Consider the following 24,091-nt stretch of genomic DNA (forward strand, 5'->3'; position numbering starts at 1 on the left):
ACTTGTGATATTTCCCAGTTTTATTGCCATGGCACAAAAACATATTTATAGATAACCTGAAAAAAATTAAACTCCCTCCTTTTCTGGCCTAAAAAATCACTTCTTTTTTTTAATTTTTTTTTTGGTACGCGGGCCTCTCCCGCTGCCGAGCACAGGCTGTGGACGCGCAGGCTCAGCGGCCATGGCTCACGGGCCCAGCCGCTCTGCGGCATGTGGGATCTTCCCGGACCGGGGCACGAACCTGTGTCCCCTGAGTCGGCAGGCGGACTCTCAACCGCTGTGCCACCAGGGAAGCCCCAAAAGTCAATTCTTTAAAACAAACCATTTAACAGAAAGTATAGCAGGCTGAATAATACTCCTTTTCCCCCAGCTACCCCAGAGATGTTTGGATACTAATCCCTAGAACCTGTGAATATGTTCCATTATATGGCAGAAGGGTCTTGACAGATGTGATTAAGTTCAGGATTTTGAGATGGGGAAATTATCCTTTATTATCTGGGTGGACTTGATAGAATCACAGAAGTCCTTATAAGAGGGAGGCAGATGATCAGAGGAAGAAGCAATGTCACCCTGCAAACAGGAAGAGAAAAGGCTATATTGATGTGAGTCCGTGGGCCAAGGAATGTGGGTGGCCTCTGGAAGCTGGAAAAGGCAAGGAAACAGATTCTCCCCTAAAGCCTCCAGAAGGACCAGTGCTGCTAACATCTTAATTTTAGCCCCATAAGACTCATTTTGGACTTCTGACCTCCGGAAGTGCAAGAGAATAAATTTGTGTGGTTTTAAGCTACTAAATATGTGGTAATTTGTTACAACCCCAGAAGGAAACTAATACAGAAGGTATCTGGGAAATGAACAGCTGTACCATGTTCCCTTTAGTCATTATTTCTAGTCGCTTTTATGAGCAAAGCTTGTCTTACCTAGCAACAGTTGCTAAGTAAGTTAACAGTTTAATCTAGAGTCTAGGAGGGAGCAACTGCTTAAATCTTCCCAAATCCAGTGCCCAGACCTTATAATGGCAGAGGCTTTCATTACCATTCTTTACCATTAGGCACATAACCACTACCTAATCATGGCAAATCATTTAATCCTTGCAGGCCTCTAGCATTATCTTCAAACCTTGAACCTCTTCCAGCTTTCTCAAACATCTAGCTTTTCTTAAAATTACTTTTTCTGATCCTAAAAGAGTGTTTTGGCTGTACGTAGTAAAAGACAAATTTAATTATGATCAGAAATCCGAATTACACAAACTTTGTTTGCTGTGCTGTATGTAATAAGATAATTCCACCAGCCCCCTTTGGGAAAATCTTCAAACAGATCCATGAGTACAAGCCATTTAAGACACGCTTTTACACTCACAAAGATATACTGGGTAAGTGACTTTGCTGTTTCTCTTTGTTCTAATGTTTCATAGCATTATATGACATTCTTCCTGATGTGTAGACTTCGATCAGCCCTCCTGATCAAAGTTGCTTGTCCTGCAGGGGTGTCTGTTTGGCATGAGAAGAATGTGGGTTGAAATCCAGTTCTCCACTTCCCAGTTGTGTGCCTTGACAGTATGCTTAGTCGCTCAGTCTGTCTCCTTATATGTAAATAGGTATGTTAATACTTATCTTGCAGATTTGTCTTGAGGCTTTAATGAAATATTTGTACCTATTCTAAAGTCTGGCACATAATAGTAACTGAGAGTTCTTTTTGCCCTTCCTCATAATTGGGCACCTTCCATACACATAGGAGAGGCAATATCTCTAAGTAATACCTTAATACATGGGTGAAAGAAACTATATTTTTTTAATACATCTTTATTGGAGTATAATGCTTCACAATGGTGTGTTAGTTCCTGCTGTATAACAAAGTGAATCAGCTGTACGTATACTTATATCCCCATATCCCCTCCCTCTTGGCGTCTCCCTTCCACCCTCCCTATCCCACCCCTCTAGGTGGTCACAAAGCACCGAGCTGACCTCCCTGTGCTATGCGGCTGCTTCCCACTTGTTATCTATTTTACATTTGGTAGTATATATATGTCCATCCCACTCTCTCACCTCCTCCCAGCTTACCCTTCCCCCTCCCCGCCCTCAAGTCCATTCTCTATGTCTGCGTCTTTATTCCTGTCCTGCCACTAGGTTCATCAGAACCATTTTTTTTTAGATTCCATATATATGCGTTCGCATATGGTAAAACTATATTAGTAGCTGGTGACATAAAAGTAGGTAGATCTGGGTAACAGAATATGTACTATATATACACTTCTTTTTCTTCCTCTTTTAAATCCTTTTGTATTTTTAAAAAATTTTTATTGAAATATAGTTGATTTACCATGTTTCAGGTATATAGCAAAGTGATTCATTATATATATATAAATATAAAAATTTATATAAATATTTTAAATTTTTATATAAAATATATAAAATATATATTCTTTTATATAAATATATGTTCTTTTTCAGCTTGTTTTCCATCATAGGTTATTACAAGATACTGAGTATAATTCCTTGTGCTATACAGTAGGTCCTTGTTTATCTATTTTATATATAGTAGTGTGTATCTGTTAATCCCAAATTCCCAATTTATCCCTCCCCCCCATATATACACTTCTAGTAAGCAAATCAAGTTGTAATTACAGGTTTCCTTCTCTCCTCATCTCCGTCAGATTTTTCAGTCTGACTTTAAGCCTTAAAAGTGTTTTCCTAAGAACTCTCAAAATACTTCTCATATCCTCTCTTCCTTAATATGTTAAATTAGTGGTGATTAAATTTCACTCCTGATCTTTGAACATGTAAGAAGCTAGAGAATGGACGGTGTTTTGAAAAAGCTAAAATGTAGCGGGAGATCAAATTGGGATCATCCTCTAAAAATATCAATACCAAAACTGATAACTGCTTTTAACTTTTAGTAACTGTTTAGTATGACTTATTAATTATTATTTCTATAATGATTTGACCTTTTACACCCAGAGCAGTGAATATCTATTCTTAATATGCTTTTATTGGTTGATTCCTTATGCCTCCTAGGATATTTGAATCCAAACATTAAGTGAATAAATTAAAGCATGTTGAAATGTCTGTATAAATGCTAATGGGTATTGCATAGGGTAGTTCTCAACCCTGGCAGTGTCCTACAGAACTTTTAAATCCAAACACAGACTCATTGGATTTAATACTGTTACCGAGCTCTTGGGCGGCTCTGGCCGGGGAAGAGGAGTCTCATGTGTCACTTCAGCTGGTGGTAGTGGCGAGTGTGGAGATGGCGGAGACTGTGCGACCACCAGGGTTTTGAAATGGCTGCTGACATTTCTGAATCTGGTGGGCATGATTGCAAAGGAGACCCGAGGAGCAATACCAAGTTAGATGCAGCTTACCCACTTCGAATCCTTTACTGGGGAGTCTATTCATTACCAACAGAGTACTGTGAATATATGTCTGATGTTGCTAAATGTCGACAATGGTTAGAGAAGAATTTTTCAGATGAGTTTGCAAAACTTACTGTAGAAAATTCACCCGAATGAGAAGCTGGAACAAGAAGTGAGGGTCAAGGAACAGCAGGGGAAGAGGAAGAGAAGAAAAAACAAAAGAGGTGGAAGGGGTCAAACAAAACAAAAAAAGAAGACTGTACTACAAAAGGTTACGATAGCCAAAATTCCCAGAGCAAAGAAGAAATATGTAACAAGAGTGTGTGGCCTTGCAACTTTTGAAATCGATCTTGAAGAAGCACAAAGGATTTTTGCTCAGAAATTCTCCTGAGTGCCTCAGTAATAGGGGAGGATGAAATCAGCATTCAGGGAGACTTTACAGATGACATAAGTGATGGCATTCAGGAAAAATGGCCAGAAGTGGATGATAATAGCATTGAAGATCGTGGAGAAGTGAAGCAATTTTGAAAATTTGTCTGTATTTAATGATCTGAACTGATTGTTGATATGGCCAAAGGGAAAGAGGTCTTTAAAAAAAAAAAAATTATATATATATATATATATATATTTATCCTACAGTAAAACTGTACCCTCACCCCTGGCATTTTCACTGTTCTGTACAAGGCTGCTTTTTTTTTTTTTTATTGCCAAAGTCTAATAAACAGGAGAGGGTGTCATGCTTATGCATGAAATAGAATTTAGTCAAATAAAAAATTTTGGTCATTTGGTACTGACGTTTTCTTTTTAACTTTTTTTTTTTTTTTTTTTTTTTTTTGCGGTACGCGGGCCCCTCACTGCTGTGGCTTCTCCCGCTGCGGAGCACAGGCTCCGGACGCATAGGCCCAGCGGCCATGGCTCACGGACCCAGCCGCTCTGCGGCATGTGGGATCTTCCCGGACCGGGACATGAACCCGTGTCCCCTGCATCGGGGGGACATTTTTGAAAAAACGACTTTCTGTGGAAAGCTTTTCTGTTGATTATTTTTAAATAATCATGATTTAATCAAATCTTGATTTTTTTTGTTGTTAAGCTGAGTGATATTTTGAAGAATTTGAATTTGGCTTCATCACCAGTGATAACTGTCTCCTTGCTCCTTTGGTATGATAGTTTTGAGATGCTTGAGCATCTCATGGATCTGTAGTTGAATTTGCTTCACTGTTACCAGCCAAGTTCACTTTGTGGGCCTATTAACATATTGTTGGTAATAGTTGTTCAAGCTGTTCTGGAGATTATTTGGTAAAGTATATTAAAAGCCTTAAAACCATCTGCACTGTTTGACCCACTTTTTTTTGCGGTACGCGGGCCTCTCACTGTTGTGGCCTCTCCCGTTGCGGAGCACAGGCTCTGGACGCGCAGGCTCAGCGGCCATGGCTCATGGACGCGGCATGTGGGATACTCCCAGACCGGGGCACAAACCCGCGTCCCCTGCATCGGCAGGCGGACTCCCAACCACTGCGCCACCAGGGAAGCCCATGACCCACTTCTTGACATTATCCTAAAGATATAATGTCTGGCTTAAAGCTATGGTTGAGGGTGCTCTTCAAAGTGCTATTCATGATGTAAAAAAATTACAAATGATAAAGATGAACAGTTGGGAAATGGTTAAAGAAATGATGGTTTGTCATATGGTAGAATATTTGCATATATTTTAAAATATTTTCTAGGAATACTCGGAAAGTTTGATAATGTTAAATAGGAGGTCAGACCCTCAAATCCATTTTATACATTATTTTCATTGTTTTGAGTGGATAGGCATTCAGAGAAGCTGAGTTCTTTTTCTGGCTATAAATTTATGTGAGTAAAATTCTGCTAACTATTTGAAAATAATATACACCATTGCTCAATATAGTCTGGGAAATAGCAATTGAAATTTGTTTTCCTTACAAGAGAAACAGTGATAATGAATCTTAATGAGTACATTAAATGAATTTAAAATCTGTTTTTATAAAGGTCTTAAGTCAGGTGCTACAAACTGAAAAGAAGACTCACTGTATTTTAAATTGCTATACACACCTTTAAGAAAGTTAGAACTCATTGTTTATTGTCATGCAAATTGCAATATTAAGTGAAATAGTGGGTTTTAAAATAATTGAAATCTTAGTATGTATAATAAAGATACATTATCTTTAATCTTTAATATAAATTAAGAAAGTGAAATTCTGCATTAACTGTGAATTTATCTGATAAAGCAAATTTACCCATTAAAAAAAAAAAAATACTGTTACCGAGTCCAAACCTGTTCTGCTCACCATACTACAGGCCCGTAAATCAAGTGACTCAGGGCAAGGAATAACGACTTTATTTGGAAAGCCAGCAGACCCAGAAGATTGCAGACTAACGTCCTAGAGAACCATGGTACCCCATTCAGAAATCAGGCTTCTTTTATATTAAAAGGGGCGGTGGGGGGTGGCTGGTTGTTGCAGACTTCTTGGTGCAGGAATCCTTTGTTCTTGCAGCTGTCTGGGTAGGTCAGGTCATGATGTTACTGTAACCTCCAACAAGACAAATTTTATTCTCTGTTCTGCAACTTTTTATCTCTATATGAATGGGGAAGTGTTAACACCTTTAAAGGTCAGAACCTTGAGAATGGGCTATCCTGTAAATTTCAGGCTATAGGCAACATTCTTAACTCTAAGCAAAACAATAGAATACAAAGGTTAAAGTAAAAGAAACAGATCTAATATGGAGTCAGATTTGTTCTTCCCTATTACAATACTAATCCAACACAGACCCGGTAAATTAGAACCTTCAGAATCGGCCCTCAGCTTGTGGGGTTTTCTTTTAAGTTTTAAAATATTTTTTACATATTTTAATAGTTTTTTATTTGGAAATAGTTGAAGACTGATAAGTTTTAAAAATAGAACAGAGAGTTCCCATCCAGCTTCTCTCATTGATGCCTTACATAATGCTGCTACACTGTCAAAACCAGGAAATTGGTGTTGGATCAATACTGTTAATTCAGGTGCAGACCTTACATGTACTTTTTTTCTTTGGTGTGTAGTTTTATTTTACTTTTTTTTTTACTTTTTATTTTACTTCCCCAGTTGCCTCCCTGTGGAGTGGGTCTGATACACAGTGCTGTGAGTTCCCTCTTAATCAGTTAGAAAAGAACTTACCCCTTTCATGGGTATCTTTAAAGACTGACATTTCCTGAAAGGATATATTTCTTAGATAACTCTAATAAATAACTCGATAACAGTGAAAAGGAAAGCCAAGAAACAGTCTGTGGATATTTGTGATTTCTTTTTTCTCTTCAAACACACAGATATTGGGACAGATATTCTGAATAAAGGAGAGCAGTTTCAAGAAGCTTTACTCAAAGAACGTATTGCAAAAGCAGAAGCTGCCGTATGGGCTAAGGTAAAGGAAGTTGGAAATCAACCTGAATGCATCTTTGTGGTTCTTTCACGTTTTGGATTTGTATGAAAGAGTGGAGTCAGGCAGAACCGACTTGAATGCTGGCGTCTGTGGGACCAGGGTAGCAAGTTCTTCAATTCCGTAGTCTTGGCGTCTTCAAATGTAAAAGAGGAACAGTAATACTCACTCTGTAGGATTATTGAGAGAGTTCAATGAAATAATGTGCCCGGCACACAGTAGGTGCTCAGTAAGAAGTAGAAATCATCAGGAGCTTCCTTCTGTCTAAATTGCCCCTCTGTGTGGATGACTCCTGCCTGCTCCCTTTATTCTCATGGGATTAAAACCTTTTTAAAAAGACATTCTTGTTGTAGTTGTTTATTATTGCTTAATATTTAATATATAGTAGATCATTCGTTTGTGCAGTGTGTAATGCCCCTAAGTGCCTGTTTTTTCCAAATGCTGCGTCATAGCTGACTCTCCTTTTCACCCCCTCTCCCAGCACCCCTTCGCTCCAAAGTCCTTGACACCTTGTCCATGCGACTGCCGAGGGCCGTGGAGGCAATTTGAGGGTCTTGGGGCTCACGGTCAGATCCCAGACACTTCAGCAAAGCAGAATCTCAATCCTCCAGCTCCCACTTCTTCCAGTTAGAGAGAAAATGCCATACGTGACTTCCTAAAGAAAACTAGCGCTCCTTGAGAGCAGGACAACCCACAGTGCTAGAACATTATTTCTCGGTTTCTCTATAAAGTAAACATCATAGCAAAGAGTGTTGGAATTGCCCAGCATTAGTCCCAGCAAAAGCTTGGTATTAAAGTACTTCGAAAGTATAAAATGCTCCAGTGCAAAGGGTAATAGAAATAAAAATCTTACTAGATATGTATCCTTATCAATAATAATAAAATTTAAATTGATTGTGAGCCATTAATTAACTACCCTAACACAAGAGAATGCTTTTGTGAATAATGTACAATTTAAATATAAGTATTACAATATACAATTTAAATATAACTAATGTTCTGGGCATTCTCTTGAAATAAAATAATGAAACCTCTTCCTGAAGACCCTGATGCAGGGGATCTGGGATGGTACTCAGCCTCCCTTCTCAGTAATTTCAGGCTTTGTGCATTTTTCCACTTCTCTGTATTTTCCAGATTTTCTGCGATGAGCATACATGACTTTGATAGTCAATCAAGCAAGAAATAAAGTGCCAAAGAAAAAAGACAACCCAGCAGGCTGCAGTAAAGCTCTCCTTAGCAATTCCTGAAACAGTGATTTTAGCCACGGTTTGGGCCGTGTTAGGGCATCTCTGGCTGAGGCCTAGTTTGCTATGGGAGGTTTGAGATGGGAACAGAGCCAGTAGTCAGGGGCCCCAGGGTGGTTGCTAGTTTTCATTAAACATGAAAACCTGATACATATTAATAAATAAATGAACTCTTTCAAAGGCAGATGAACGCCAAAGAGAAGCAGTGAAGAAAGCCCTTGAAGAAGCAAATGACATGCACAAAATGAAAATCCAGATTCTGAAAGAGGAACATCAAAAAGATTTACAGGTTTTTATAGTGGCTTGTTTGTTGTCTTTTTAGCGGTACTTTAGTGAAAAGCTCTGGCGTGTTCCATGGAGGTTGGTTGGGAGGCCCAGGATTTTCACAGAAGATATGCTGGACTCCATGGCAACAGTGATGCATGGGTGCAAGAGAATCCCTTTGGCATAATGAAGCATAATGAATGGCCTTTGATATAATGAACCCAAACCTTTATGGGGTTAAGGTATGAAGGAGGCACCCCTGCCTGCACTCTACATCCCTTGCCACTGGCTCTCTTTCCTCCTCTCAGTGCCCTTCTCCTGGACCCTCAAACCTGTATGCACCACACTCTTTCCCACCTTGGGGACTTTGCCAGAATGTTCTTCCTGTACTTCATCAGACATCACTGGTCAAGGGAGACCTTACCTGATCAGCTCTGTCCTGCTACCCATACACTGTCCTGGTCACTCCGCCCTCTTTAACAGCATCACCACCTAGCACTGGTGTAAGTAAATAGATTGGAGGATTGATTACTTGTTGAATATGTGATCGCCATCTGCCTGCAGCCTTCATAAGGGTGTGTCTGCCTCACTACCACCCTTGTCCCGGTGCCAGGATGGTGCCTTGACTTTGTAAGTGTGAAAACGGGCTGAACAGAGGAAGCAGGCACTTCTCTCCCTTCTCCTGAGCTCTCTGATTGCATCCTTTTTCCTAAGTTTGCGTTTACCGCAATGCCAAGAGGGACCTCTGTTTCTCAGGTATTTCCTGCAGGACCAGAGGTCACACAATGAGGGGAACTCTTTCCAGCCTGTAACTTGTTCCAGTACACGACTCTGGGTAGTCAGTAAACTGTCCAGGCAGAGACCCAGGGGTTCCTCACACAGTTCAGTCCCAAACTCTGCTCAAAGGAAAAAACAGAACTATTTTCACATGTGGGTCACAGGAGGGACAGAACAGGGCACGATGCAGGTGTAATGATTCCTGGGCAGAGGCTGGAGGGAAAGTGGCAGAAGTGTGGACCCAGGTTTGGCCTAATTCAATAAGAACATAACGAATAAACAGTTCAGGGACCATGGGCCCTTTTGTCTCTCGTTTCGGCCGTGAGCACCTGCCATGTGTCAGCTCTGTACCAGGTGAGATTAAATAGACTGTCCTCAGAAAACTTTCTGGCAGGAAAGGGAGCTCCACCCCAGGGCTCCTAAGGGACGGTTGACCCTCCCTGCTTGGCTCCAGTGGCCATCCCTGATTTCACTCCGAAACAGGAGGAGCGTTTATAGCATGTCCAGATAGACCTGCTGCTCAGCTAGCTGGGACTGGAATGGCCACACTGGTTCTTGAATAGTGAAATACTCCTCTATCAATTGGTAAATCACCGCTCCCCGGGCCCCTAACACCTTCACCACCCTGGACCTCCCGCAGCCCAGCAATTTGAAGGGGCAACCGTTTCCATGGGTGTGGGCCTCTAGGACCCTGTCCTGTGCTGCAGCCAGAGGATCCACATTTTAAATATCCCTCCTGGCATTAGGGTGTGATGAGGCAAGGGTAGCTTAGAAGTGATGCCTGTTGCAAGGAGCCTGCCTCCTAGTCTTGCTCTAGGTAGTTTGATGGTACCACATATAGTCTTCGTGTTGAGTTGATGCACTTAGTGTTAAAATAGAAGAAGTCCTAAAAAAGTTTAAAGAGGGAGGTTGACCTTTCCAAATTATTCTAAAAAAGTCTCAGGGGCTTTTTTTTTAATTATTATTATGATGAATGAGTGATTTGTCTAAGAGGGATGTGGAGGGTTGTTTCAGCTGTAGGGTCCTCAGACAGACATCGCTATTGCTCCTCAGGGGGTGTCTCTGAACCACCTCCTTAGAGCCTACTTACCTGCAGATTCCTGGGCTCCACCTGACCTACAGAGTCATTGGCAGCGTATTTACCCAGCAGCCCATGTGGTTCTCACATATATTAAAGTTGGATATAAACACATATAAAGTCACACATATTCTCTCATATTAAAGTTTGAGATTACCCGTATAGAGAGCAGAAAACCAAATTCTTCTAGAACCAAACAGCATTACATTCTGGGACGTAGAAATCACCAGGTATTGCTCTTCTGTGATGTTAAGAATTTGGGTGTCAGATGCTTGCTGTTAAATAAAATTTCCAGGTCTTGTCCAATGGATAGATAGGATTTTGAAAAGGTGCTAATATTATCTTATTCAAATACAATAATATTAAAAAGTAAATAATAAAATGGAAGCTAAGGGAAAATGAGAGTAGGAAATAGAATGAAGTCAGGTGTGAATCCGAAACTTAGAAATGTCTGTATGCCACGAGGTCCTGTGCAGTTACCATAGCTGGCCCTTGAGCTTTCTGACAGTCAATGCACAGAGGAAAGTGCTATGAATCACCATGTCCATGAGGTAAAAACAAATCCGGTACTCAGATGGCCCAGATCTTCCTCCATGTGATACCTGAGAGAAACTTCTCATGAGGGAGGCATTGTGTAATAAAGGAAGGTCTGTCAAACATCTGCACAGTGAAGAGCATGGATTTCATGAGGCTGTCTCTTATCTCCAGGTAGAGGCTGATCGCTCAAAATGCATTTCAGTAAAAGTAATTTAACTGGAAGGCTTTCCATTGAGTAAGAACACCGCCAAACAGTAGGTCATTGAATTATTTTTTCGTAGCTTTAAATAGGTATTGGACATGCTGTATGAGGCAGTAAAATGATTTTGATTTTATTAAACCATTACATAAAAGAGGGACAGGGTTTAATTCTCTGAATCCTTGTTCAGAACCCAGTCAAAATAAAGGGCTGGTGTGTCATTTTTAAATTCTATGATTCAAATAGAAATGTATTATGATAATACTTCATCTATCTAAGGTTCAACCATTCAGCAATCTCAGTTACTGAAACTGTACTTGAAAACCCAGAAATAGTCCCTAAGAAGTTGAAATATCCCGTAAGGCGTTAAACAACGGCCTCTGACTACAAGATAGAGACTCAGGCTTATTACCTGTAGCAGAACCTTCCATTCCCTGCTCAGTGATTGTCTCTGGGAGACAGGGAGGAGGAGGGAGGGAGGAACCTCACTGTCTTATAAGCCCGGATGGCGTTTCTGGAAGGAAAATAAACTGATGAATCTCTGGAAAGACCCCAGCATCACAGCCAGCAATGAAACGAGTAGCTGGTGGGCGAGAATCCTGCTTTTGTTCCTAGTTCTTCCACTGACTCACTCTGTGAAATAACTTAGTTTCTTTTGTTTTTATTCTTTTTTTTTTTTTTCCGGTACGCGGGCCTCTCAACTGTTGTGGCCTCTCCCGTTGCGGAGCACAGGCTCCGGATGCACAGGCCCAGCGGCCATGGCTCACGGGCCCAGCCGCTCCGTGGCATGTGGGATCTTCCCGGACCGGGACACGAACCCGCGTCCCCTGCATCAGCAGGCGGACTCCCAACCACTGCGCCACCAGGGAAGCCCCTATTCTCTTTTTTTTTTTTTAATTTTGTTTAATATTGGAGCAGAGTTGATTTATAATGTTGTGTTAGTTTCAGGTATACAACAAAGTGATTCAGTTATACATGTTTCTGTACTTCATGAAATCCTTTTCCCATTTAGGTTATCACAGAATATTGAGCACCTTTATTTCTTTATGTTCTCTCTTATCTCTGAAACAGATACAAACTGACCTTTAAATGAAAGTTTTGAAACTCCTGGATGGAATTAATTGCCCCTCCTTTCTGGCATGTGTTTCTGTTAAACCACTGGTTGCAGGATGGGGTCTGGGTCTCCTCTGCTAGGCAGTGAGTCCCGAGGAGGATTCCAGCCTCCTTCTGTCTGTAGCATCGGTCCTAGCACTGTGCCTGTCACACTGTGCTGTCAGTGGACATTTCCAGGGATACAGGGTTTTCCTTGGGAGCCTGTTTCCCTCAGGTCCTGGTTTGGCAAGTGCCTCCTCTTTTTACTCGGTTGAAGGCTCCACAGGTCCTTCTACCTTGGCGCAGTGGAGCCCTTGCTCCCGTCCCCTTTGTGAACGAGGAAGAGCCCCTCAGCTCGAATGAGCTGGAATGCTCCAGAACGACAGTGGGGACTGGCAGGCAGCTTCCTGTGACTGCGGTCGTGTGCGGTGCTTCCTGCCCGGGCCTCAGGTGTCCTCCTACCCGGGAGACTCTCATAGTCATTATTTCTGCCATTTTCCAGGACTGACTTCCTAAAGCAGTATCATGTTCTGTATTTCTAATCATGGATAAAGGTAATAGGACATTATAGAATATTTGGACAATCAAGAAAAAATACCTGCGACCCAATTACTTTTCTTTTTGCAATTCCTTTCCAATATTATCTATATACGTATTTTATGCTAGTTTGTGCATTTCTGATTTTACTTAACATCATTATAAATGAAACTTTTCCATATAGTATACACTCTTCTTTATTTTTTCCTTTTAATAGCCATGTAATATTCCATGGTATGGATATACCATTCCAGTTTTTTTTCTTTTTCCATTTTTTCTTCTGTATTCCTTTACTTTTTTAAAAAAATATTTTTTTATTGAATGAAAGATTTTAAATTCTATGGTGCTTTACAATATTCAGAAGTTTCACACACATGATTTCATACAAGCCCATAATCCCCTTTTTTTCCCCACCCCCTGTATTGCCCCTCCCCCTTCCCTCTCCCCACTGGTAAACATTAGTTAGATCTATATCTGTGAGTCTGCTTCTTTTTTAAATACACTCTTCTTTTAAATCATTAGGCTTAACTGGTGTACATTCCATCGGGCAGATGAATTATGATTTGAATAACGTTTTTAAACATCAAAGCTGTAACACCTAAACCTAGTTTTTCTGTTGCTTAAGGAAATGGTATCTAAGACCAAGATGGAGTTGCATCAAAACATGGAGCAAGAACTGCAGCGAGAACGCCTGGCTGCCGAGCAACGCATGGTCCGCAAGATCCAGAGGATCATGATGGAGTGCCACCAGGAGAAAGTCCAGGCTGTGGAGGAAGCCCGGGCCCAGGAGAGGCACATAGCCCAGGAGGAGATCCAGGCCCAGAGAAGGTACTCCAGGGGGCACCCCTGCAAATCAGTGTCTTACTCTGTCAGAATCAACTTGGAGAAAGGGATAAGGTTGAAGCACATAGGTGGATATTTCCCAGATTTTGCGTTTTTACATTTTTTTTAAAATTTACTTATTTTTTATTTTTATTTTTGGCTGCATTGTGTCTCTGTTGCTGTGCACGGGCTTTCTCTGGTTGCGGTGAGCAGGGGCTACTCTTTAATGCGGCGCGCGGGCTTCTCATTGCAGTGGCTTCTCTTGTTGTGGAGCACGGGCTCTAGGCGCATGGGCTTCAGTAGTTGTGGTTTGCAGACTCTAGAGCGCAGGCTCAGTAGTTGTGGCACACGGGCTTAGTTGCTCCACGGCATGTGGGATCTTCCCGGGCCAGGGATCGAACCCGTGTCCCCTGCATTGGCAGGTGGATTCTTAACCACTGCACCACCAAGGAAGCCCTGTTTTTACATTTTTATTATGGAATATATCAAACATAGAGAACAATATATAGTGTATTGTAGAATATGTGTGTGTGTGTGTGGTTTAAAGAAAAATAACACGAATACTCAAGGGCCTACCAGCCATCTGAAGGGATTAAAAAGTCCCATGTTCTTCCTCAACCTCATTTCCTTCCTTTCCCCCCTCTCGCGAGATAACTACTGTTGTAAAAATTGTGTTTTTCATTCTATATCTCCAGTTTTAGGGACGGAGAGGAATCAAGAAATACTTTTCCACAGACACATATAAGTCAGTCTTCACATTCTCTAGCCCATACCATACACTACTGTGGATGGGTTACTTTTGGTCTTTTTCTTATTACACAAGTCATAATGCTGTAAACAAAGTTGACCTTATGGAAATATAGAGAGCAAAAATTGCAAAGTCCCAACTCACTGCTTCCTACCCCGTCCCTGTCTCCCAGAGACGATCATTTTAAAGAACGGGGTCTGTATCCTTCTGTGCCCTTTTGATGTATTTACAGCCTTATATATGTGCATAATCTGAAATAATTTTTACATAAATTGGATCATATATATATGTGTGAAAAATACCAAAGGAACCATTTTATAATATGTAATGAACATTTGATGGAATTGGCCAGTTTGAACAGGACAGCAATCCGGAGCCCTAGTGGCCAAGAGAGAACCTCGGTTTCCAGGTGTTCAGCAACCTGACCAAGCTCATGTAGCTGAAGCAGCAGGACCAAAACTGAAACCTTTGTATTCCATCTCCTGGGCTAGGACTTGTCTCTTGCTTTGCTGCTTGAGTTAACAGATCTGTTTGTATATAATTAATGGGTAAAATCGTCCTTGTTAGAACTGTTTAGAATAGGGCCAAAGGTAAAATTCTGTAGGGGGTGCAGATAAATAGGAATGAAGGCTGCAGCCGCGGCTTCTTCGGTGGTCCCCGCTTCTTGCACAGGCTGTAAGTCACTGTGAGGCAGAGGAGGAAGAGGAAAGAGGATTTCAGGAGAAAGTTAGAGAAGGTGGTTACTCCTGAGTGAGTTGTGGTCCAAAGCAGTGGAAGGTGGCTCTCCTCTCCCTCTGCTTCCCACCCTCCATCTGCAGGAGCTCTGTCCATCCTGAAGAAGCCTCTGGGTCCTCTCTTCACACACACCGGCAGCCTCCTGCTTCCTCCTTCCCTCTTTCGCTTTTGTCCCCCTTTGGCTCTTTCCTCTGTTAGGTTCAACAGCCACCTTTCATTAAGCCAGTTGACTAAGATTAGGGAACTGCCATGCCTGTTATTTTAAGTATATCCATCTAGAATGTCCATTTTGTTATTGATGTGTTCCAGGTGCCTGGCAGAGAACCTCGCGCATGGTGGGTGTTCTTTAAATAGTTATCAAAGGTTCAAGCTTGTTCCAGTCAGCTGAGCCCACTTTGCAGCACACCAGGTCTTATTTCGAGACATTGCTAGATTCCCGCGTTCTTTAGAGCATTTGCAGAAATTAATATATGGAGAAGGGCCACTGTTGAGAATTCCACTGTGGATCTCTTACTTGGCTATAAACTTTCACTCAAGACTTCAGAATACTTACATATTGTGACAGATTTGTTAAATGCTCAGAAAACTTTCTTTGTGGCTTGAGGTGATTGAGTTCTAAACAGATTATCTAGGAGACACGGTACTCTTTCTCTTAAAGGTAAAAAAAAAAGAAAAAAGAAATAAACATCTTGCTCGGAAAAGTTCTAAGTATTTACTTGCCCAAGGCAAAGGCATGACTGAAATGACTGCTCAGGAATGTGTGTGGTGATGGCTGTAATTCCTGGTGACAGCTGCCCTTTATTCCACACTAGAACATGCAAGGCCCTTTGTATGCTTCTCGTTGAATCCTCATATCCCTTCCTGGGGGATTCAGTCATCTTTCGTATCTTCAGATGAACACGCTGAGTCTTAGAGAGAGACTAAGCAACTGCCCAAGGTCACCTGGAGAAGATACAAACCCTGGTGTGTATGATACCGAAGCTTGTGACCTTGCCTTACGCCACCCTGCTCACTTCACCAGAGTTCATCAAGTGCCTTCTGGGGCTGTGGTTCTGAGCTCGGGCACTGAGGAATAAGGCTCTTGCCTCAACATTATGTGAAGTAAGTAAAGCATAGCTGTCCCCTTTGAGCAAGGCTAGAGGGACTTGTGCAAAGAACACATGGGTGCTGGAGGAGTTCTCGGTCCTGGAAAGATCAAGCAAAGAGTGTGTGGGCTGTGTGGTGAGGCGGGTTTCTTGGAGGAAGTTAGTCTTGGTTTGGGCCCTAGAGAGAAGGGAGGAGGTCCCATTTGTGAAGGACTGAAAAGAGTGGGGACAGCATGAGCAAACACATGGAGGGGAAGGTGGGGAGTTTAACGAGGCGGAGCTAAGGGAAGTTGGGAGCATTAATACCCCAGAGATAGAAACGCGCTGCTGAAGGTTGGACTCTGGAGATGCCTCCTCTCCTCCCCGCCCCGTCTGATGTCTGCAGCCCCAGCATGGGTAGCACTAATCCTCCTGCAGACCAGGTGCAATAGGTTCCCAGCGTCTCAGGTGGAACATCAGAATATATTTTCCTTATAAGGACACTGGTTATGGCTAATTAAAATAGTGCTAAGAGCCCTGTAGTTCAAGTGAAATAGCTCATTGTGGGCTCACCTGGCAAATGATCTGCTACGTTCAGTGTTTCTCCAAACATTGGATGCACAAATGAATTTTGGAAACAGATCCCTGCGTAACTTAGGAATTGCCTATGGAGAAATGAAGTGTTGGTTTTTGCTGTACCAACACTGGGATAACTGGCGAAAGTTGGAAAGGACATTTAAAAAAATATCAGATCCCTTTAAGCGAGAACAGATTTTGGTAGTAAGGAGTTTAAAGGGGGCTGTCATGGAGGGTGGGAGCTGGTGTCATCTAAGGTACAGTTTGAGCAGATGTACCTGAGATCAGCTCTGGTGGAGCTTTTTAGTCAGCCTCTTAGATGGACACCACCTCTGTGTGGGTCCAGAGAAAGCCAGGCTGACCTAGTAGGAAGCTCACACCTGCTTGTGATGGAGCCGTGGTTCTGGAGAAGGGGTGTAACTTCCTCCTTGGGGATTTGGGGCCGGCTCAAGGAAATGCCTTCCAGTGCCTTCTGATCTAAGCCCCATGGGCTCTGATCATCATCTCCACAATCTCACCAACATCCTAAAGTTATAAATCATCAGCCTGAATCCTAAGGTTTTGTGTAGACGTACCTTCTGAACACTATCTATGCCTCTATTGTCCTGTGACCTGGGCTGAGAATCAGGAAGTTGGTTTTGATTCCTCTTCTTTCTGTAGCCCCTAAATCCTAGCAATAATGGATTCTGGCACTTGTGACTTTGTAATATTTCTTGGATTTCCCCCTTTCTCTCCTTCTTCCTATCCCTTTCTCTTTCATCATTAATTTAGATCATTGTACACTCAGAATGTTACAAACTAGTACAAATTGGTCTCTCTACTTCACCCAACTCGGATTCAGTTTACCTGATATTATCAGAATAACAATTCTAAAATGTTATTTTCAGTGTGTTGCCCTCCTGATAAGAAATGTATAGTGATCTCTTATGCTATTGAAGCAGGCAGTGTGTTCTACTGAAGGGCGGGAACTCTCCAATTTGCTCCATTGTGTGACATTGAACAATAACTATCTCCCCAAGCCTCACTTTCTTCACCTGTTACACGGGAATAATAAGAGATAATAAATACAAATAGAACCGGCTTCAGTGGGTGAAAATTAAATGAGATATAGTGCATGTAAATTGCTTAGCACAGTCCCTGGGACACAGTGAGTACTCAATAAATGGTGACCCTTTTTATTAATAACGGATATAGCCTAGTTGGTGGGAGAGGGAATGAGAAAAATAGCATAGCAGCTGGAGGCTCAGGACAAATGATGTTTACCTCCAGATTGGGAAAATCTGTCAGGTTTGACAGTCAAGTTAAAAGAATCAGAGACAATGAGAAAACTGCACCTTGGAGGGTAGAAGCTGGGGTAAGTCTTGGAAGGACTGTATTAGACTAGGAGGCAGAGAGGGGAGGGTTTTTATTAACAACATAAATACTCGAATTCAACATTTGTAGGTTTTTTAATCCTCAAATCTTTAGAGGTTCTATTCCAACTAGGTATCAGGAGATATCCACAGAAGTGTATCTCAGTGGCTAAGAGATTTGCCCTGAACCCAGACTGCCTGGGTTGTAGCACTTGTTTTGCCACTTTTTCTAATTAAGTGAAATTGAGCAAGTTGCTTGACCTCTCTGAGCCAGAGTTCCTCATTTATAAAATAGACCTCATAGACTGAACTGCCTCATAGACTTGTTTGAGTAATCCTTGAGTTAATATATTAACCATTGAGTTACTATTGAGTTTATAGTTGGCTGCTATAAATTCTATATAATTGTATACATTATAACCAGAGGCCTATGAATTCATTCAGCAGTGGTTCTCAAAGTATGGGCCCAGACCCTTTCAGCAGGTCCCCAAGGTCAAAGCTATTTTCTTAATAATACTAAGATGTGATTTGCCTTTTCACTCTATCTCATGAGTATGTAGTGGTGTTTTCCAGGGTTTTATGTGTGATTTCTCAACAGATTGAAATGAAACGAAAATCTAGCTTTTTTTTCTATTAAGCCAGACAGTAAAGAGTTTTGCCACAAATGTAAAATGATGCCACTTTTCTCACCAAAAGTTTTTTATTTTTTTAAATTTTTATTATTTATTTATTTTTTAATTTTTGGCTGTGTTGGGTCTTCGTTTCTGTGCAAGGGCTTTCTCTAGTTGTGGCGAGCGGGGGCCACTCTTCATTGCGGTGCACGGGCCTCTCACTGTCGTGGCCTCTCTTGTTGCGGAGCACAGGCTCCAGACGCGCAGGCTCAGTAGTTGTGGCTCACGGGCTTAGTTGCTCCGCGGCATGTGGGATCTTCCCAGACCAGGGCTCGAACCCATGTCTCCGGCATTAGCAGGCAGATTCCCAACCACTGTGCCACCAGGGAAGCCCTCACCAAAAGTTTTTTGATTTAGAAAAAATATTTTTCCTACGAGGTAAGTGTTTTATGTTAATGTTTAATGGATTTATCGATACTTCACATGAATTTATAAATGTTTGTTAAATGTCCGACATTTAACTTTTAAAACTGTTAGGGTCACTAGATATAACCCATATGAACAAAAGTTCTTTGAGTTTCTTGGTCATTTTAAGACTGAAAAGTGATCTTGAGACCAAAAAGTTTGAGACTTCTGTCTTAGAGTATTGCTCAGATAGAATCAAGAATAGGGCTAAACTCACCCTGTGAGACAGTTTCCTCCCCTCTGGCTAAAGGTGAGTAGCTGGGTTGATATATAGAAATACTTTCTCTAGGGGTTTGGAAATCTGAGGCTATTTCTTCATTTGTTTTTAGATCTCTGCATTCATATTTTTCTGACTACAGTGGACTCGAGTCCCTAAAGTTAGCGTTAGACGCTAGACTAGTGGCCTCGCCCTAGCCCACAGTGGGGAAATCAATGTGCACCTTCCCTGCTCTGAAAAATATTTTTTTATTGTTAACATCTAATCAAAGCTCATCTCTACCAGCCTGTCTCAGACTGGTGACTCATGTAAACCATGAAAGCATTTCTCCTACATCTGCAGTGAAAGACAAAATCTTTTTTTTTTTGTGGCTAATCCATCTAACTATTAATATTCAACCCTTGTTCCTTTCTGTAGAAAGGCCATGGAGGAACTTTTGAGAGCTGGTGTCACAGTTATGAAGGATCAAGAGAACAATGTGAGCCAACTGATAAAGGAAAAAGAACATAAAATGAGCGTCTACTATTGCATGGCTCAGAAACAGAAGCAAGAAGAGGTTCAGAAAGTGCTTCAAGAAGCGGAGAAAACACATCAGGCCACGCTTAGAAATGTGATGGACAAACTGCTTAACACTCAGCGGGAGCTGCTGTCTATGGCGAAGCAACTGGAAATCATGACAAATTGGAAAGATTTCCTGGAGGAGGAGTTACAGGAAACCAGGGTAGCGTTTCAAAAATACATCAATTATACGTTTCCGCAGCTCTCACCGGGACATGCAGATTTTATTCTGCCAGAAAGAAAGAAAATGCCTTCCGGTCTTATTACTCTGGAGAACCAAGCAACTCTTGGTTAGAAGTCTTCATCTGAAATGGCACTACAAAAGACATTGTTCTAAAGACTAAATAAATCCACTCAAAAACCATTTATTGATCCCCGGTTATGTGCAGCGGACTAGTGAGCTGTGAGCATTTTGATGGAAAACCAAAATATGCAAAAGCACATTCCAGGCTACGATGAGGTTCCAAGTCTGATGGAGGAGAGATAACAGTGAGAGGGGTCAAAACTGACTAGGAGGGAAAAAGATTTCTTGGAAGAAGTCTAAACATACTTCTGTATCTGGCTTTACTCACGTTTACATCAGACATTTAACTATTTTAGTATTTGTTGCAGTTAAAAAACAGTAAAGGGACATGTTCTTAGATGGTTTCCGTTGTGGAGAGGTGTGTCTAGTAATCCAGTATGTCTAGTAATCTAGTCTAAAGATTATTATTTTGTGAACTGCAATAGCTTTGTAGGAGAAAAAAAGCAGTGTTTCTCAGATTCAATAGGATAAAACTTAAATTCTGGGAAGCCTATATAAAATAATTCAGAAAGGACTCTCTTATATTTGCCATTTGTGAAAGAAAAATATGTCTTTAGAGGTCAGATTCCTTGCCTCAGGGATGGGGAGTCCCCTTATGTTTATACCCAAGCCCAGGAGTGCTTGGAACTCATCTCCTTTAGGTCAAAATGCAGAAAAGCATTCTGTACCGCAATGCTCAGGACCAACAAATGTCAACATCTACTGAATTAAACTGGAAGAAAACCCAAGCCATAAAGACTGCTCCAAAAAAATCTATCCACTTTAATGTAGCATCCTTAAATTATTAATCACCAACTTATATTGGTGGCTTTAAAATTAAGTACCTGGAAAGCCGTTTTCAGTAAATTAAAAAGTGCTATCGTCAAGCAGGCCTTAGGTGGGTTTGTTTACATTGACTGGTCTGGGATTTCCTAATGATAAAAGTAGTGATGTGTTTACAACTGCATAGTGGACTACACTCTCCTAGTGCTTAGCTTCCTGATTCTGCAGGACTACTGCGGTCCATACTAATCGATTGCCTAGGGGCTGGAAGTCAGAACATTTATACAGTACTTTACACTGCCTTTTCCAGCACGTTCTTCTCATAGCAGTCAATGGGATAGGCAGGACAGGGGTGGTGGTTAGCCCATTTTGACAAATGATAACATGAAAACTACTATGTACGTATTTACATGCGTGAAGTACTTTTTTTAAGTTGAAGTATAGTTGATTTACAATATTGTGTTAGTTTCAGGTATACAGCAAAGTGATTCAGTTATATATATATATTTTTTCAGATTATTTTCCATTATAGGTTTTTACAAGATATTGAATACAGTTCCCTGAGCTATATGGTAATTCCTTATTGTTTATTTTATATACAGTAGTGTGTATATGTTAATCCCATACTCCTAATTTATCCCTCCCCCCACCTCTTTCCCCTTTGGTAACCATAAGTTTGTTTTCTATGTGAGTCTGTTTCTGTTTTGTATATAGCTTCATTTGTATTATTTTTTAGATTCCACATATAAGTGATATCATATAATATTTGTCTTTCTCTGTCTGACTTACTTCACTCAGTGTAATATTCTCTAGGTCCATCCATGTTGCTGCAAATGGCAATATTTCATTCTTTTTATGGCTGAGTAATATTCCATTGTGTATATACCACATCTTCTTAAACCAATTGTCTGTTGATGGGCACTTGGGTTGTTTCCATGTCTTGGCTATTGTAAATAGTGCTGCAGTGAACATTGGGATGCATGTATCTTTTCAAATTAGGCTTTTCATCTTTTCCAGTTATATGCCCAGGAGTGGAATTGCTGGATCATATGGTGATTGTATTTTTAGTTTTTTAAGGAACCTCCATACTGTTTCCATAGTGGCTGCATCAATTTACATTCCCAACAGTGTAGGAGGGATTCCTTTTCTCTACATGGGAAGCACTTTAAAAACCTTAATATTTAATCCTCACAATGACTTTTGAAAGTAATTATAACTGCCCCCAATTTATAGGGAGGGAAACCAAGACTCAGGGAGATTAAGTAACTTTCTCCAGGGCACACAGCTAGTGACAGAAAGGGAATTCAAAATATCACAAGGCACAGGCAGATGGTTACATGAGAGAGACCTGGGTTTTGCAGACTTGAATAGATAAGAACAGCAGCTGGCACTGGGGAGTGCTAGCATGTGCCAGCCATGCGTGCACAAGTGGACTCATTCATGTTCGCAGCAGGCTGTGAAAGGTAGGAACCATTAACACAGGCACAGACAGGTCAAGTCACTTTCTCAATGTCATACAGCGAGGAAGGGTCAGAGCCATTTTCAAATCCACAGAGTCAGTCTTCAGCCCACGGCTTCCGTCATTATTTTTGTTCAGATGTAAAGGCCTTGGTGCCTGGTTGGTTGACTCTGCAGGTGTGTGTCTTCGTGGCTTCTCTAATGAGGACTGGAAGGACGTGGTCTGTCCTCTATGTCAGGCATCATTTTTGTCCCTTCTAGAAGTGAAAGGAAGTTGTACCTAGGATTGTGTGTCTGAGTTATTGGAGTCATTCACCAGATTCGCAGCTGAGCACAAGGAAGGAAAGCAGAAGGAAAGCATCTTCTGAAGACATTCACTTCATGGCCACAGTGAAGGTGTGTCTTTTGGTATCAGTGATACAGTGCGTAACATAAAAAGAAAGCAGGCGACTTACTTTTGGTTTGGAAAAAGGAATCTAGTTTCTCAGGCTTCAACCAGATTGGAATAAATTATCCGTGTTTTTAGTATTTTCCTTGTTTATATTGATACTTCACCCTCAGCTCCCACCCCAATCCCAACCGTTAGCTCCCTTAGGGTTTTTAAAGTAATGTGGATGCTTCCAATAAGGGCAGAGTTAGAGATCTTGTTACTGTCCTGATCCCAGCTTGACCTGCCCACCAGAGGACTCCTCCCTCCGCTTCCCCACAGTGCTATTCAGCCCTCCTGTTGTAGGGGTGATCACAGGGGGTTCTGTCAGGTCAGATTGACCTGATCCCAGAACCCCACTTGCTTTTCGCCTTAGAGCCTGGAGTCAGCACGAACCACGGAGGGGAGGGGACCTCTTCTGTCCTCTGTTCTCATTCTGCTCTGCCTGCCCCAAGGCCAATTTGAAGAAACGGTATCTTTACTCTTACCCAAATCCTTCACCTTGATCACTTCAAGGCACAGTTCTTTCTAGCTTGAATGTCTCCAAGATGATATACCCCTGAGAATTAAAGTTCAAAGTGAATGGCTAATCTGCTCTGAAGGGCAGAAAAAGCTGATAGTAAACTAAAAATGAGACCTCTCTCGTATTTCCACAATCCCATCTACGGAACCTCTCAGCAGTCTCTCTTATTTTTTGTTTTTAAAATAAATTTATTTATTTATTTATTTTTGGCTGCATTGGGTCTTCGTTGCTGCGCGCAGGCTTTCTCTAGTTGCGGTGAGTGGGGGCTACTCTTCGTCGCGATGCACGGGCTTCTCATTGCAGTGGTTTCACTTGTTGCGGAGCGCAAGCTCTAGGCGCAGAGGCTCAGTAGTTGTGGCTCGCGGGCCCTAGAACTCAGGCTCAGTAGTTGTGGCGCATGGGCTTAGTTGCTCCGTGGCATGTGGGGTCTTCCCGGACCAGGGCTCGAACCAGTGTCCCCTGCATTGGCAGGCGGATTCTTAACCACTGCGCCACCAGGGAAGCCCTCAGCAGTCTCTTGTTTCCATGACACTGATAAGGATGATCCTTGTGGATAAAAAAAAGAAACAATGGAAAATACAGCAACAACCACTGACTGAGCATCTGCTATGGATCAGCTATGGTACTAAATTCCTTACTAAACCTTGTCTTACTGAAATCTCACAGCAACCCTGTAAGATGCCTCCCATTACCCCCATTTTGAAAATTAGGAAACTGAGACTCAGAGAAGGAAAGTCGCTTGTTGAAAAATGACAAATTGTTTGACTGCAGAGCCATGTGTTTTCCACAGTTACAGCACAGAGCCTAATTTAGTGCCTGTGTAAACACTGAGTAGGCGTCAGGGGTGCACTGCTTTCAAAACACATTGGAATTGTAGCGGGCAAGTCTGAATTACTGTGCAGTACCCTTGCTCTTCCAGTGGGCATGGGCTGGGAGCCAAGAATTGATCAGCCTTCC

At 41.7% G+C, this 24,091-nt stretch overlaps 1 protein-coding gene and 1 pseudogene across 1 annotated transcript; both read left to right on the forward strand.

Annotated features, from left to right (window-relative positions):
• The first annotated feature begins 302 nt into the window (after positions 1–302).
• Positions 303–23,337, forward strand: C14H6orf163 (chromosome 14 C6orf163 homolog). Its single transcript, XM_030859453.2, has 5 exons — positions 303–1,369; positions 6,675–6,769; positions 8,210–8,317; positions 13,138–13,340; positions 19,520–23,337. Exons 1-5 carry the CDS (start codon positions 1,222–1,224, stop codon positions 19,953–19,955), a joined length of 990 nt encoding a protein of 329 aa, XP_030715313.1. The 5' UTR covers positions 303–1,221; the 3' UTR covers positions 19,956–23,337.
• LOC115854821 (density-regulated protein pseudogene) lies at positions 2,470–3,950 on the forward strand (annotated as a pseudogene).
• Positions 23,338–24,091: the final 754 nt, after the last annotated feature.

This window comes from Globicephala melas, chromosome 14 (assembly GCF_963455315.2).
Source record: "Globicephala melas chromosome 14, mGloMel1.2, whole genome shotgun sequence".
NCBI lineage: Eukaryota > Metazoa > Chordata > Mammalia > Artiodactyla > Delphinidae > Globicephala > Globicephala melas.

Excerpts from the sequence above, each read along its gene's own strand:
- C14H6orf163 (XM_030859453.2), top strand. The coding sequence starts at position 1,222 with ATGATCAGAAATCCGAATTACACAAACTTTGTTTGCTGTGCTGTATGT. Across the intron at positions 6,770-8,209 it reads AAGCTGCCGTATGGGCTAAG|GCAGATGAACGCCAAAGAGA; the intron begins GTAAAGGAAGTT and ends ACTCTTTCAAAG. Across the intron at positions 8,318-13,137 it reads AACATCAAAAAGATTTACAG|GAAATGGTATCTAAGACCAA; the intron begins GTTTTTATAGTG and ends CTGTTGCTTAAG.